The sequence below is a fragment of the Mirounga leonina genome, unplaced genomic scaffold (assembly GCF_011800145.1).
Source record: "Mirounga leonina isolate KUSES-001 unplaced genomic scaffold, KU_Mleo_1.0 Mir_447, whole genome shotgun sequence".
NCBI lineage: Eukaryota > Metazoa > Chordata > Mammalia > Carnivora > Phocidae > Mirounga > Mirounga leonina.
This window is the reverse complement of record NW_023270757.1, coordinates 14,054,237-14,071,494: the sequence shown is the minus strand read 5'-3', so window position 1 is coordinate 14,071,494 and position 17,258 is coordinate 14,054,237. Positions and strand designations below refer to the sequence as shown.

Genomic DNA, 17,258 nt, shown 5'->3' with positions numbered 1-17,258 from the left:
GCACTGGGTGTTATATGCAACTGAGGAATCAGTAAATTCTACGCCTGAAACTAACAATATATGATATGTTAACTAAATTGAATTTAAATAAAAATTAAAAAAAAAATCTATCCCCCAGATCTTGAAATGCCCACATTGGGTTTCCAGTAGTGTGTAGAATTCCCATGATAAATCATTCACTTGACCATGGACAGAGAGCAGCTAGTCTGGCTGAAACGGGTAGGTTGAGGAGCTGATCCCACATACCAGCCTCCTAGAATGGGTTCCTCAAAGTGAGTCACCACGTGTCAGTGGGCTTTTGGGGTCACTGGAACAGAATTAGAGCCACTAAAATCAGGAGTCTGATTCTAATTATGTTCTAATTTAAAATGTTTCTTTTCAGAGAAAGATATAACTAAGATTATATAATGGTTTTCTTTTATTTGCAGATTTATAAGTTTTGTCTCCAAATGTTCTACGGTGAGAAAATGTAGCTTAGGGGCGCCTGGGTGGCTCAGTCATTAAGTGTCTGCCTTTGGCTCAGGTCATGATCCCAGGGTCCCGGGATTGAGCCCCGCATCAGGCTCCCTGCTCAGCAGGAGGCCTGCTTCTCCCTCTTCCACTCCCACTGCTTGTGTTCCCTCTCTCACTGTGTCACTCTCTGTCAAATAAATAAAATCTTAAAAAAAAAAGAAAATATAGTTTAATATTCAGGAAAATTATTGTTCTCCCATTTTCACTGACAGACTATTGTTGAGCCTGTGTGTAGAATTTTACACTGTGAAAAATGAAAGATGAGATCATTGGAAATACCTTAGATTGTTTTTATTTTATGAATAATTAAAGGGAAACTTGAGTTCCAGCTATCTGCCAAGTGTTACGAGAGTATGTTAAAGCAAAGTGAGAAATTACAGCGAGAGAGAAATGAAGCAAGGTGGAAAAAACAAACAATTGGAATATGCAGAAGAAAAAGTAGAATTCTATAGAAGAACTGGGAGAGACATAAATTCTTTATCTAAATTGGGATTCTACTGGAATTAGTAGTAAGTAGTAAATAAGGTGAAAATAGATACTAAGTACTTAGACATTTTCTGTCATAAAAGTTTATTATAAGATGCAAAGATTTTGAAATACTACACCTAAAATGCAAAGTATTTGAAATAATACACCTTAAAAAGTTGAATAAGACAAGGGCTTGCTTAATCTAGAAAGTATGAATACATTAGTAAATATTATTGTTTTTAATTTACCATATGAAAAATAACTTGTCAGGGTCTGAGTATGGGATTTTACTGTTTTATTAAATGTAGAGATATTTGAACCTCTTTAAAGGAGGACAAGGCCTCATATGGTTCAGGTTCCCTTTAGGATTTTCTGCAATGGCCATGCATAGATGTGTAAAATAAATTTGAGAACTCTGTTTATTATTTCTGTGATTTTTTTTAATAGAATGCAGATCTTTAAGTGAATCTATTATTCTGCTCTTGGCCTAAGCCAGTATTTGTAAATCATCTTCTTGATAGGTAGGCCTTTAAAAGAATAAAAAGGAAAAAGCATAATCACCAAATTACTAACTTTCCTTTCCAGTTATTGGGGATACAGGGAAGTTTTTTGCTCCTTGATTATATAAAGCTAGGCAGTTTAGAGTTGACTTTCTGGGTCATTGTTTGGCCATGCGGCTTCAGACTAGTTGAGCCAGCGTGGGTTAAAGTTTTCATTCTTGCTCTTGAATGCAGCTCAGTGATTATGAGGTGTTGGGCAAGTTATCTGATCTCTCTTTGCTGCAGTTTTCCTCATCTATAAAATGGCACTGATAATAGATGCTTTTAGTATCTGCCTCATAGGATAAAAATGACATGACAAATGAAACATCTCATGGCCTGCTCCACAGTATATAATGAATAAATGTTAGCTGCTGTTGGTGGCAATATTACAGCAAAACAAGACAAAGATCCTGAGTCTGTAAGGAGATAGTAGTGATTCCAAGAGGATTGGGAGGAATTCCGTTCTGTTCTGCAGTTGTCCTTTATGTATAAAAGTCCAGCCCAGCAATTTATACTAATCTATAATCATCTGTCAAAGACTGTCAGAACCATGAAGGGTGTTTGTTTAGGGGTTACTGCTTTAAAAAATATCCCTTTTGTTTTTAAGATATAGACCACCATCTTGTCACTGCCCAGACAGAATTGGTGCTATGGAGTGTGAATCAGGAGATACCTACTTTATCGTGATTTTTTTCTTTATCGTATTTTTGGAATGTAATATCTGATTATGTATGTGCAATGTATTTAAGTTTTAAAGCACAATGATACACTGAATATCTCAAACCCACTATGCAGTTCAGCAGCTAGAATGTTAACATACTGCCCATGGACTATTCTTTCTACAGCCCTTCCTTGCTACCCTACCCCACCACCCAGGGGTGGCCTGAATTTTGTGTTTGATTTTTTGCCTTTTAAAAACATAGTTTTCTCAGAGATGCATATATTTTTAAATAATGTATTTAGTTTGGCCTATTTTGACCTTAATAATACATAATATCACTTTATACAGACTTTTGAGACTTTGATTTTTTTTCACCCAACAATAGGCTTCCCAGGTTTACTCATATTACTGTGTGAACTAGTGTCCAATCATTTTCAGTGCTATATAATATTCCATTTGGTGAATATATGTTTTATTTTTTATTATCTTGCCAAGGGACATTTTCTTTCTGTTTCTTTTTTTAGTAATAAATATTTCTTTTTTCTTTTTTTTTTTTTTAAAGACTTTATTTATTTATTTGACAGAGAGACAGCGAGAGAGGGAACACAAGCAGGAGGAGAGGGAGAGGGAGAAGCAGGCTTCCTGCCGAGCAGGGAGCCTGACGCGGGACTCGATCCTGGGACTCCAGGATCATGATCTGAGCCGAAGGCAGACGCTTAACGGCTGAGCCACCCAGGCGCCCCTCTTTTTTTTTTTTTTTTTTTAAGATTTTATTTATTTATTTGACAGAGAGACACAGCGAGAGAAGGAACACCAGCAGGGGGAGAGGGAGAGGGAGAAGCAGGCTCCCCGCAGAGCAGGGAGCCCGATGTGGGACTCGATCCCGGGACTCCAGGATCATGACCTGAGCCGAAGGCAGTCGCTTAACCGACTGAGCCACCCAGGCGCCCTAGTAATAAATATTTCTGAGTGAAATAGTGGAAGGGGACTAAGAATACACTTACCTTGATGAGCACTGAGCAACGTATGGAATTATTGAATTACTATATTGTACACCTGAAACTAATGTAACACTGTTTACCATACTGTAATTAAAATAAAAAATATAAATAAATATTGCTGCTATGAACATATTCCTGTGCATGGTTCCTGGTGCACATGTACAAAGGTTTCCCTAGAAACCTAGGAATGGAAGTGCCTGCTCATAGAGTATTCAACTTTATCACATACTGTTGACTTGTTTTTCAAAGAGTTTATACCAATTTATGTTCCTGCAGCAGCGTATAATCATTTTTTTTAAGACAGCTTTGGTGGGGTATAATTTTTTTTTTTAATTTTATTATGTTAATCACCATACATTACATCATTAGTTTTTGATGTAGTGTTCCATGATTCATTGTTTGCATATAACACCCAGTGCTCCATGCAGAACGTACCCTCTTTAATACCCATCACCAGGCTAACCCATCCCCCCACCCCCCTCCCCTCTAGAACCCTCAGTTTGTTTCTCAGAGTCCATAGTCTCTCATGGTTCGTCTCCCCCTCTGATTTCCCCCCCTTCATTTTACCCTTCCTACTATCTTCTTTTTTTTAACATATAAGGAATTATTTGTTTCAGAGGTACAGGTCTATGATTCAACAATCTTACACAATTCACAGCACTCACCATAGCACATACCCTCCCCAACGTCTTATCACCCAGCCACCCCATCCCTCCCACCCCCCACCACTCCAGCAACCCTGTTTCTTTCCTGAGAGTAAGAATTCCTCATATCAGTGAGGTCATGTGATACATGTCTTTCTCTGATTGACTTAATTCGCTCAGCATAATACCCTCCAGTCCCATCCACGTTGTTGCAAATGGCAAGATTTCATTCCTTTTGATGGCTGCATAATATTCCATTGTATATATATACCACATCTTCTTTATCCAGTCATCTGTCGATGGACATCTTGGCTCTTTCCACAGTTTGGCTATTGTGGACATTGCTGCTATAAACATCGGGGTGCATGTACCCCTTCAGATCCTTACATTTGTATCTTTGGGGTAAATACCCAGTAGTGCAGTTGCTGGGTTGTATGGTAGCTCTATTTTCAACTTTTTGAGGAACCTCCATACTGTTTTCCAGAGTGGCTGCACCAGCTTGCATTCCCACCAACAGTGTAGGAGGGTTCCCCTTTCTCCACATCCCCACCAACATCTGTCGTTTCCTGACTTGTTAATTTTAGCCATTCTGATTGGTGTGAGGTGGTATCTCATTGAGGTTTTGATTTGGATTTCCCTGATGCCGAGCAATGTTGAGCACTTTTGGTGGGGTATAATTTATATACCACAAAATTTGCCTATTTTAAGTGTATAATTCAATAATTTTTGTGTAACCATCACTTTGATTCCAGTCTTAGAACATTTCTGTCACCTCCAAAAGGATCCTAATCCTGACATATATTCTCTTGAGCACTTAATATTTATTTTTCATCACTTTTAAATGTGAACTCTTTAATGTCTGCTACCTTTTTGCAGAAGTGGCCACAGATGTATTTTGTTTGATCCACATGGTTTTAAAAGTTAGTTAATATCACATTAAAATTTGGATTTGGGGCTTCCCTTAAAAGATTAGAAGATCTGGCAGTATTTCTAGTGACAGCAATAGACAGGAGCTGAGTAATGTCTGTCCTTGTTAGACAGGATAGTAGATGTCTCCAGATGGATAGGGTCTCCCCATTTGGGAGGGGAGTAGGGTCTCCGGATGGTCTCCCCGACTCCCCCTTTGACTTACACTTGGCTGCTTCACTCACTGATGTTACAGCTGGGCTCTTTGGGTACCTGGATTTGTAACTCCTGCTTTGTCGCCCAGCTCTTCACTTTCTGCTGTGCTCTTTGGAACATGCTGCTGACAATTCTCTTTGCGGTGAGGTGGGCCCTGAACCCCAGGGAATACCACTCAAACAAGTGGTCCTGAAACCCCGTCCCATGTTTTTGAAAGAAAAATTTAGTTAGAAAGGAAGTTTTGAAAAATATTTTCCTATGTGTTTTGTAATCTTATCTTTACAGTTGTCCTATGAGGTAGGCAGGTCTGGATTTAAGTTTTCTTGGGAAGCCTTAGGACCCCACTTCTGCTGGCAAGGATATAATTTTTGAAAGTAGTTCCAGTTAGAGACTGGACCTTTACTATAGCTGTTTCAAAGTGGTCACAGTCTTGTCAGGGCCCAGTTGGCAGACTTGAACTCTGGTCACTGCTCTGCCACAAATGACCATTGATCCTGGAACTCTGGTAAGTGCTGGAGCCAGTATTTGATCAGAGAGCTTTTGATTCCTGTACAGCATGCTGCTTTTCTGAGATTGTGTCATTCTTTGAGAAAGAAATTCTTCATTCCATTTTGCTATTTGCTGGGTGAGGGCAGAAAAAGAGTGTGTGTATTAACCTTGATTTTCATAAGTTTACTAATTTGTCTTTTGTCTTAGAATAACCTTCATGTAGGCTTTGGTGGATGTGCCTTCATTTTTTTCTCAAAGATTTTATTTGTTTGAGGGGTGCCTGGGTGGCTCAGTCAGTTAAGCATCTGCCTTTGGCTCAGGTTATCCTGCATTGGACTCCCTGATCAGCAGGGAGCCTGCTTCTTCCTCTGTCCTTCCCTCCATTTGTGCTCCCTCTTTCTCTCTCAAAAATAAATAAAAATTAAAGGAAAAGATTTTATTTATTTGAGAGAGGAAGAGAGACACCACAAGTGAGGGTGGGGGGGGCGGGGGCGGACAGAGGGAGAAGGAGAAGCAGACTCCTTGTTCAGCAGAGAGTTGGTTGCAGGACTTGATCTCAGGACCCTGAGATTATGAACTGAGCTGAAGGCAGATGCTTAACTGACTGAGCCACCCAGGTGCCCTGCGCCTTCATTTCTATGTACTTTTTTTTTTTTTAAGCCCATTCACTGGTCGTCAGTATATTTGGTAGTTTTAAAAGTCTGATTATGTCTTCTATCTTTTCTTCCTAGTTTTAATCTCTTAGTCTATCTTCATTTAGAAATACCTTTTTGGGAAGATTTTAATTGCATTAAATTTACACTATCTCTATGTGTTTTTAATTTAATGTAATTTAATTTTTTAAAAGATTTTATTTATTTATTTGACAGAGAGAGACACAGCGAGAGAGGAACACAAGCAGGGGGAGTGGTAGAGGGAGAAGCAGGCTTCCTGCCAAGCAGAGAACCCGATGTGGGGCTCTATCCCAGGGCCCTGCGATCATGACCTGAGCTGAAGGCAGACGTTTAATGACTGAGCCACCCAGGTGGCCCTTTCTATGTGTTTTTAGATGGCACAATCAAATTACATATATGTATTATGACAGTAGATGTGACCATATTCCACCCCACCCCACCACATACCCTGGGTTCTGAAATGCCATCACAGCTGTGGCTCAAATTATTTTCTCTCTTTCTACTGAGTTATTTAGGCTGAGGCATTTAAGGAGAAGTTTACTATAATCCTTCCCCGAATGTGCTGTCCCACACAGCATGATTTTATGGAATGTGAATATATTATATAAACAAGATTCCATGGTTAAGTAATATTTGGTAAATTTGGAGTTAAGCAGAGTTAAACAGACTTTCTTATAAAGGGCCTCTCACATCCTTTGGAGTACCTATCAGCTCTGTGACTCTAAGAGGAGGAGAAAAAGAAGCCAAAGTTTGACCATAGCCTCTGATAGGACTAATGCCCCACTGGAAATATTTTGGGAAAAATTGGTTTACTATGAGTTTTGCATTATTTCTCTGTGTTAGGTGGGAGTGGCTCATTATTGGTGAGGTTTTTAACATGACATGTTATTGCTATGTCATCCTTCAATCTTCCAGTGACTGAGTGCAGTCACTGTAGGGTGAGTCACAGATGTGCACAGTACTGAGGAGAGGGTGCTTATTGCTGGCTATAGCCTATTTCAGGGACACAGGCCCAGAGTGCAAGGGACAGGAACTCAAACTTGGTACTCTCTCTCTGTGGAGTTGTATAAATGCATTGTTCCTGTTCTGATGTTACTCCCTCTGTGAAATCCAAAGCCTGGTCTTCAAACAGCTCCTGGCTCTGGTTATGGTAATGAAGATTTAAGAGTTCTTTCAAACTGCCATCTGATTCCTGATAGGTGGAAGATACAGAAATTGAAAGGAAGAATCCTTCAAAACTTTTCAGTTATGCATATGTGCACAAATCATGGGCCAATTGTGAATTATTTCAGAAAACCTGACAGATACAAGGTAAATAGACAAATGGAGCAGGACAGGCCCAGAATGCCAAATAGGTGATTGGAGTGAAGGGAGTGGGACCTGGCAGGTAATGTTTGCCCAGTGAAAGTCAGGTGAATTATAAATATTGCTCAAGCATCTGCTGAAAGATGTGTGGGAGAGCTTTATTTGAGGGGATGGAATCTGGGAAGAGGCATTTGTCTATGAGCTTGGACTGGTGTGCAGACTTTCTGCTAAGATTCAATGGCTGTAAGCTTTGAATAGTTTGACAAATTCTGATCTGTCATGTGGGGCTTATTTGTAGCTAGGGTCTTTTTGGAGACTGCTTTTACACTAAATGAGTTCTATTACCACCCCCACAAAAGTAAAGCAGGCTTGCATTTTAAGCTTTGCCAGTGTTTGTGTAGGATGGTTGTACCTGTGGGTGGGAAGAATGTGGAAACTTTATGGGTTTGCCTGTCTTAAATTTTAGCTCCTTGGATCTTTGTTGAGGAGGCTGAGAGAAGAGGATGATACATTTTATTTTAAGATGATCAGAACTGGAAGCACTGAGTTTAGGTTCAGGAATCAGATTTAGGTTTATCTTTGCCACCTACTACTAGCTAGTAGTATTAGTTTTTCCATTTGCTCATTTGTGTATAATGTTACCTATTTTACAGGATTGTTTTGAATAGGTATAATATGAATGTATGTGTAGCGTAATGGTATGTAGGGTACGGTATAACATTGTCGAAATGACAGACTAGGTGTACTCCTTGTCTAAATCTGTGAGGGCGACCTGGAATCTTCAGTGTTTGAGCAGAGCCTGTCCTTGGTAGCAGTTAGGGAGTTCAGTCAATAGTAGAGAACACAAATTGGAGAAGGAATTTTGAAACAGTAAGATTTATTTTTAGTCTCTGTTATGCCAGTTACTCTTTTTTTTTAGGGCCAAACAATTTTTTTTTTATTCTTATGTTAATCCCCATACATTACATCATTAGTTTTAGATGAAGTGTTCCATGATTCATTATTTGTGCACAACACCCAGTGCTCCATGCAGAATGTGCCCTCCTCAATACCCACCACCAGGCTAACCCATCCCTCCCACCCCACCCCCCACTCCAGCAACCCTCAGTTTGTTTCCTGCGATTAAGAATTCCTCATATCAGTGAGATCATGTGATACATGTCTTTCTCTGTTTGACTTATTTCACTCAACATAATACCCTCCAGTTCCATCCACGTCATTGCAAATGGCAAGATCTCATTCCTTTTGATGGCTGCATAATATTCCATTGTATATATATACCACATCTTCTTTATCCAGTCATCTGTCGATGGACATCTTGGCTCTTTCCACAGTTTGGCTATTGTGGACATTGCTGCTATAAACATCGGGGTGCACGTACCCCTTCGGATCCCTACTTTTGTATCTTTGGGGTAAATACCCAGTAGTGCAATTGCTGGATCATATGGTAGCTCTATTTTCAACTTTTTGAGGAATCTCCATACAGTTTTCCAGAGTGGCTGCACCAGCTTGCATTCCCACCAACAGTGTAGGAGGGTTCCCCTTTCTCCGCATCCCCGCCAACATCTGTCGTTTCCTGACTTGTTAATTTTAGCCATTCTGACTGGTGTGAGGTGGTATCTCATTGAGGTTTTGATTTGGATTTCCCTGATGCTGAGCGATATTGAGCACTTTTTCATGTGTCTGTTGGCCATTTGGATGTCTTCTTTGGAAAAATGTCTGTTCATGTCTTCTGTCCATTTCTTGATTGGATTCTTTGTTCTTTGGGTGTTGAGTTTGATGAGTTCTTTATAGATTTTGGATACTAGCCCTTTATCTGATATGTCATTTGCAAATATCTTCTCCCATTCTGTCGGTTGTCTTTTGGTTTTGTTGACTGTTTCCTTTGCTTTGCAAAAGCTTTTTATCTTGATGAAGTCCCAATAGTTCATTTTTGCCCTTGCTTCCCTTGCCTTTGGCGATGTTTCTAGGAAGAAGTTGCTTCGGCTGAGGTCAAAGAGGTTGCTGCCTGTGTTCTCCTTTAGGATTTGGATGGACTCCTGTCTCACATTGAGGTCTTTCAACCATTTGGAGTCTATTTTTGTGTGTGGTGTAAGGAAATGGTCCAGTTTCATTCTTCTGCATGTGGCTATCCAATTTTCCCAACACAATTTGTTGAAGAGACTGTCTTTGTTCCATTGGACATTCTTTCCTGCTTTGTCGAAGATTAGTTGACCATAGAGTTGAGGGTCCATTTCTGGGCTCTCTATTCTGTTCCATTGATCTATGTGTCTGTTTTTGTGCCAGTACCAGGCCGTCTTGATGATGACAGCTTTGTAATAGAGCTGGAAGTCCGGAATTGTGATGCCACCGGCTTTGCTTTTCTTTTTCAATATTCCTCTGGCTATGCGGGGTCTTTTCTGGTTCCATACAAATTTTAGGATTATTTGTTCCATTTCTTTGAAAAAAGTGGATGGTATTTTGATGGGGATTGCATTGAATGTGTAGATTGCTCTAGGTAGCATTGACATCTTCACAATATTTGTTCTTCCAATCCATGAGCATGGAACGTTTTTCCATTTCTTTGTGTCTTCCTCAATTTCTTTCATGAGTATTTTATAGTTTTCTGAGTACAGATCCTTTGTCTCTTTGGTTAGATTTATTCCTAAGTATCTTATGGTTTTGGGTGCAATTGTAAATGGGATGGACTCCTTAATTTCTCTTTCTTCTGTCTTGTTGTTGGTGTATAGGAAAGCCACTGACTTCTGTGCACTGATTTTATATCCTGCCACTTTACTGAATTCCTGTAGGAGTTCTAGCAGTTTTGGGGTGGAATCTTTTGGGTTTTCCACATAAAGTATCATATCATCTGCAAAGAGTGAGAGTTTGACTTCTTCTTTGCCAATTTGGATGCCTTTGATTTCTTTTTGTTGTCTGATTGCTGTGGCTAGGACTTCCAATACTATGTTGAATAGCAGTGGTGATAGTGGACATCCCTGCCGCGTTCCTGACCTTAGGGGGAAAGCTCTCAGTTTTTCCCCATTGAGAATAATATTTGCTGTAGGTTTTTCATAGATGGCTTTTATGATATTGAGGTATGGACCCTCTATCCCTATACTCTGAAGAGTTTTGATCAAGAAAGGATGCTGTACTTTGTCAAAAGCTTTTTCTGCATCTATTGAGAGGATCATATGATTCTTGTTCTTTCTTTTGTTAATGTATTGTATCACATTGATTGATTTGCGGATGTTGAACCAACCTTGCAGCCCAGGGATAAATCCCACTTGGTCATGGTGAATAATCCTTTTAATGTACTGTTGGATCCTATTGGCTAGTATTTTGGTGAGAATTTTTGCATCCATGTTCATCAGGGATATTGGTCTGTAATTCTCCTTTTTGATGGGGTCTTTGTCTGGTTTGGGGATCAAGGTAATGCTGGCCTCATAAAATGAGTTTGGAAGTTTTCCTTCCGTTTCTATTTTTTGGAACAGTTTCAGAAGAATAGGTATTGATTCTTCTTGAAATGTTTGGTAGAATTCCCCTGGGAAGCCATCTGGCCCTGGGCTTTTGTTTTTTGGGAGATTTTTCAAGACTGCTTCAATTTCCTTAGTGGTTATAGGTCTGTTCAGGTTTTCTATTTCATCCTGGTTCAGTTTTGGTAGTTGATACATCTCTAGGAATGCATCCATCTCTTCCAGGTTATCTAATTTGCTGGCATAGAGTTGCTCATAATATGTTCTTATAATTGTTTGTATTTCTTTGGTGTTGGTTGTGATCTCTCCTCTTTCATTCATGATTTTGTTGATTTGGGTCCTTTCTCTTCTCTTTTTGATAAGTCTGGCCAGGGGTTTATCAATCTTGTTAATTCTTTCAAAGAACCAGCTCCTAGTTTCGTTGATCTGTTCTACTGTTCTTTTGGTTTCTATTTCATTGATTTCTGCTCTCATCTTTATGATTTCTCTTCTCCTGCTGGGTTTAGGCTTTATTTGCTGTTCTTTCTCCAGCTCCTTTAGGTGTAGGGTTAGGTTGTGTACTTGAGACCTTTCTTGTTTCTTGAGAAAGGCTTGTATTGCTATATACTTTCCTCTTAGGACTGCCTTTGCTGCATCCCAAAGATTTTGAACAGTTGTGTTTTCATTTTCATTGGTTTCCATGTATTTTTTTAATTCTTCTTTAATTTCCTGGTTGACCCATTCATTCTTCAGTAGGATGCTCCTTAGCCTCCATGTACTTGAGCTCTTTCCGACTTTCCTCTTGTGATTGAGTTCTAGTTTCAAAGCATTGTGGTCTGAAAATAGGCAGGGAATAATCCCAATCTTTTGGTATCGGTTGAGACCTGATTTATGACCTAGGATGTGATCGATTCTGGAGAATGTTCCATGGGCACTAGAGAAGAATGTGTATTCCGTTGCTTTGGGGTGGAATGTTCTGAATATGTCTGTGAAGTCCATTTGGTCCAGTGTGTCATTTAAAGTCTTTATTTCCTTGTTGATCTTTTGCTTAGACGATCTGTCCATTTCAGTGAGGGGGATGTTAAAGTCCCTCACTATTATTGTATTGTTGTCAATGTGTTTCTTTGCTTTTGTTATTAATTGCCTTATATAATTGGCTGCTCCCATGTTAGGGGCATAGATATTTACAATTGTTAGATCTTCTTGTTGGATAGATCCTTTAAGTAGGATATAGTGTCCTTCCTCATCTCTTATTACAGTCTTTGGTTTAAAATCTAATTTGTCTGATATAAGGATTGCCACCCCAGCTTTCTTTTGGTGTCCATTAGCATGGTAAATGGTTTTCCACCCCCTCACTTTCAATCTGGGGGTGTCTTTGGTTCTAAAATGAGTCTCTTGCAGACAGCATATCGATGGGTCTTGTTTTTTAATCCAGTCTGTTAGCCTGTGTCTTTTGATTGGGGCGTTTAGCCCATTTACATTCAGGGTAACTATTGAAAGATGGGAATTTAGTGTCATTGTATTGCCTGTAAGGTGACTGTTACCATATATTGTCTGTGTTCCTTTCTGGTCTATGTTGCTTTTAGGGTCTCTCTTTGCTTAGAGGACCCCTTTCAAGATTTTCTGTAGGGCTGGTTTTGTGTTTGCAAATTCCTTTAGTTTTTGTTTGTCCTGGAAGCTTTTTATCTCTCCTTCAATTTTCAATGACAGCCTAGCTGGATAGAGTGTTCTTGGCTGCATATTTTTCTCATTTAGTGCTCTGAATATATCCTGCCAGTCCTTTCTGGCCTGCCAGGTCTCTGTGGATAGGTCTGTTGCCAATCTAATGTTTCTACCCTTGTAGGTTACATATCTCTTCTCCCGAGCTGCTTTCAGGATTTTGTCTTTGTCTATGAGACTCGTAAGTTTTACTATTAGATGTCGGGGAGTTGACCCATTTTTATTGATTTTGAGAGGGGTTCTCTGTGCTTCCTGGATTTTCATGCCTGTTTCTTTCCCCGAATTAGGGAAGTTCTCTGCTATAATTTGCTCCATTATACCTTCTGGCCCTCTCTCTCTTTCTTCTTCTTTTGGGATCCCAATTATTCTAATGTTGTTTCGTCTTATGGTATCGCTTATCTCTCGAATTCTGCCCTCGTGATCCAGTAGTTGTTTATCTCTCTTTTTCTCAGCTTCTTTATTTTCCATCATTTCATCTTCTATATTACTGATTCTCTCTTCTGCCTCATTTATTCTAGCAGTTAGCGCCCCCATATTTGATTGCACCTCATTAATAGCCTTTTTGATTTCTACTTGGTTGGATTTTAGCTCTTTTACTTCTCCAGAAAGGGTTTCTCTAATAACTTCCATGCTTTTTTCAAGCCCAGCTAGTATCTTTAAAGTGATGATTCTGAACTCTAGATCTGACATCGTACTAATGTCTGTATTGAGTAGGTCCCTGGCAGTCGGTACTACCTCTTTTTCTTTTTGTTGAGGTGATTTTTTCCGTCTTGTCATTTTGTGCAGAGGAGAATAGATTAATGAGAGAACAAAATGCTAGCAGAATAACCACGTCCCCAGAAAATATACTCTAAACAAATCAGAAAAGACCTGAAGCAGTGGGATAAGAAAGGGAAAGAGAGAAAAAAGAAAAAGAAAAAAAAAAAAAAGATAAAGATAAAAACAAAAACAAACAAAACAAAACAACAACAACAAAAGGAAAACCAGAATGTGATCAAATATGATCTATATGGTATATAGATCAGTGCCACACACTAGATTTGGGGTGTATTTTGGTCTTTTAGAAGAAAGTGCCTCCCAAAATTTTAAAGAAAGAAAAACTTACATATGTACAAAAATAAGGGTTGATATGATGAAGGGATGGAATATGACTGTAAAGATGGAAATTATAAAAAATGTTATAAAAGGAATTGATAAGAAGTTGTTTGAAAAAAGAAAGAAGAGGATTTAAAAAAAGAAAAAAGAAAAAGAGAAAAAAAAAGGGAGAGGATGTGATCAGGCAGGGGAATAGAAAGCACCAGATCCTAGAGATTTAGGGTATATTTTAATCTGTTAGAAGAAACTATCTCAAAATTTTAAAGAGAGAACAACTTATATATATAAGCCAAAAATATGGGTAACTACTATGAAGGGATAGAATATGACTCTAAAAATGAAAAATAAAAATGTTTTTTTTTTTTAAAAAGGGATTGATAAGATGTTGGTTGAAAAAGGGAAAAAGAAAAATTCAAAAAGAAATAATAAGACAAAAAGACAGTTAAAAAAATTAACTTTAAAAGACTAAAGAATCATGGTAAGAAAGCTGTGGATTCTATGTGCAGTAATCCCCTCGCGCTGGAGTTCTGCCGTTCTTATTGATCGGTAAACTTGGTCTTGGCTGGCTGTTCTCGCTGATCTTCTGGGGAGGGGCCTGTTGCCGTGGTTTCCAAATGTCTCTGCCGGAGGCGGAATTGCCCCGCCCTTGCCCCCTCCCGGCTAAGTAATCTGCTCGGGTTTGCTCTCCGGGGCTTTTGTTCCCTGTGAGGTTTCCGTACAGCTTTGGAGGCGGAGAGTGAAAATGGCGGCCTCCCAATCTCCGCTCCGGAGGAGCCGAGAACTCGGGGCCCCGCTCCTCAGTGCGCCCCCAGAGAAAAGCAGTCAGTCACTCCCGTCTCCCCGCTCTCCGGCTGCACTCCGTGCTCACCCGGCCTGCGACCGCGCGCCTCTCTCTCTGGCACCCGACCCCGGGTGGAGTCTCCAAACCCGGCAGATCCCTGCGGTGCCCTCCCGCACGGCTCCTCCCCGGGGAGGAAGGTGAGTCTCCCCGGATCTGCCGCTTGTTGGGTCCCTGCTGGAGGAGCAGGGGCCCGACTGGGCCGTGGATCACGGTTTATGGCCACCCCGAGCTGAGAGCCCGCGCCTGGGCTCTGACTCTGCAGCCGGCTTCCCTGCTCTGATACCTGGGAGCTCTGCCGCACTCAGGCACCCCCGGTCTTCCTGTGACCCCGAGGGTCCTGAGACCACACTGTCCCGGAGGGTTCCACCCCCCCGCTTAGCCACTAGAGTGACATCCCTCAGCGGAGCAGACTTTTAAAAGTTCTGATTTTGTGCTCCGTGGTTCTATCACTTGCCAGAAGCGGCTGATGGAGGCCCCTCCCCTGCCGTCTATCCTCCCGAATATCGCCTCAGATTCACTTCTCCGCACGTCCTACCTTCCAGAAAGTGGTCGCTTTTCTGATGAGAGGGTTGTTGCTCTTCTTTTCTTCAATCTCCTGTTGGGTTTGTAGGTGTTCAGAATGGTTTGATCCCTATCCAGCTGAATTCCTGAGAGGAGACGAAATCCAGGTCTCCTACTCCTCCGCCATCTTGCTCCGCCCACTATGCCAGTTACTCTTAATATAACCTCTTTAGTTGAAATATATGACTTTTTATTTGACTAAAAGAAACTAAGTTTCAGCATCATGGTGGCTGTGGCTCTGCCCAGAAGAAAGTACTGTAAATATATTACTCGCTCACTAATGGAAAGAACCAGTAGTGAATTTCACAGGACTTTATTATCACTTATCTCGTTGTTTGGGGAGGCTTTCCAGTAAGATTTATTAGAGAATACTGGAGATGTTTATTTCATAGATTCTAAGAAATAGTAGGCATTATTTTCCAAAGATTTTGTATCTGTTAGTCTATTCAGTACTCTGAAGCAACTCTAGGAAGATGCTGTAGCTCTCATGTTTTCATGAAGAAAGCCTGGAAGCTCAGAAAGTCTCTGATTTTTGCCCTGGTCAGTGGCAGAGCTGGGGCTATAATCTGGGTCTTCTCTCAATACTCTTTCTTCTCTACCTTCTTCCTCTTAGAGCTGCAGGTCAAGAGATGTCAAGGGATTCAGCCTCAGTTATTTCTGAAAGGTAATGTCAGTCAGGAATAAAGATAAGAATTCTCTAAATGTAGGAATTTCAGGGGGATAGTTTGTTCTTAAATTCTTAAGCTCATTCAGTTTAAAATGATTCCTATAATATGGTGCTCATTTATTACTTTAGATTCATCACCTCAGTAATGACTTTCAAATAGAACTCTATTATTAGAGTGATTGGACCGAGGTCTGATTGGACTAGAGTTAAGAGACTGCATCACTATAAGTAGAGTGAGATAAAACATTTTATAGGATTTGATTTAATTTTTTATGAGGTCTCATAAGTTGGAACCTAGGATCTTCTCTAAAAAGATACTTTGACCAATTTCCAAATTGCAAACTTCCCACTGTGGGGTTTAGGTTATAGATAGAGTGGCTGCTCAGGGGAGTTTGGGAATGAAATTATTTCCTCTGGGACTTTTAATTATGTTACCTGAGGCAGAGCTTCAGTAACTGCTGCATCAATAATTTTCCTAATCCAAAGCTTGAGGAAGTGAGATTTGTACACTGATTAGAGAATCGTCTAGAGACCAAAATGAAAACAGAACAACCCTGGAAGTTTTTAGTGTATAAGGGAAATACTAGATGTGATTGTCTGTGTGGTCATAGGCATAGTCATTGGAGAAGGCCTTATCGGTATAGAGGAACACATTTAATGGCCTTCTTTAATAGCATCACGAGGAGATTGAAATGGATTTAAAGGCATTGCAGTTTCCTCATGATTGCATAGAATGGGCCCGATCTCTAATGTTTATGTTTCATTTTGAGAAAGGCATGTAGGAAAAATACACAGTTTGTAAAGATCTTAAGCAGTTGTGAGTTATAATTGAATAATTGGTAGTTCTAATAAAACCAGAATCTTTTCCTATCACCATGGCTCTAATATCAGTGATTCCCTCCTTTTCTCTCTATCATCATCATTATTGCTATAAAACTAGATTTTCCCAGCAATTTTATTGAAGTTTGGATAAATATTTTTATCAATTATTCTGTGTTTAAAACTTCTCATCAACATAAGACATTAATATTTAGTTGAAGGAACAGTAAAAGCACAATGATCTGTGGTTTAGAAGAGTGTTAAGAGTTTTCCCCATAATTAGAGGTGGGATTTTTAGGAAATGGTGTATCACATGCTAAAATTGAAATGGATAGGGATGAGAGTGGGAGCACAGAAGATATATTTTGCCATTGGTGTCTTGAGATAATGTCCAACCTTGAACATGACTTCTAAACTAATGTACAAATAAGTAAACTAAAAAGCAAAAAGCTACCTACCCCCCTCAAATAGAAGGTGTGTGTGCCAAAAATGGAAAGCACACTTCAAATCATATTCTTTGAATCAATGATTTTTTGCTAACAACCACTGAGGGGTGGGGCTTTAACTTACACTTCCATTTGGAATCAGGAAGTTTTTTGCTATACTTTCATACTAATGTTCATACAGAACTACATTATGCCAGTAGTAATCTTGGATAATTAATAATTGATATATCACCTGAATGATGATTGCTTTATTTTTCATT

At 39.8% G+C, this 17,258-nt stretch overlaps 1 protein-coding gene across 17 annotated transcripts in view; it reads left to right on the top strand.

Annotated features, from left to right (window-relative positions):
- Positions 1 to 17,258, top strand: part of KDM4C (lysine demethylase 4C) — a 457,231-nt gene that overhangs the window by 79,460 nt on the left and 360,513 nt on the right. The window contains exon 5 of one of the 17 annotated variants that reach the window (XM_034988004.1): positions 826 to 2,427. The exons of the other annotated variants lie outside the window; for them this stretch is intronic. Within the exon in view, the coding sequence (XP_034843895.1) occupies positions 826 to 873 (48 nt within the window). The 3' untranslated portion in view covers positions 874 to 2,427. Of the gene's footprint in view, positions 1 to 825; positions 2,428 to 17,258 lie in introns of those variants that run through there. 17 annotated transcript variants of the gene reach the window in all.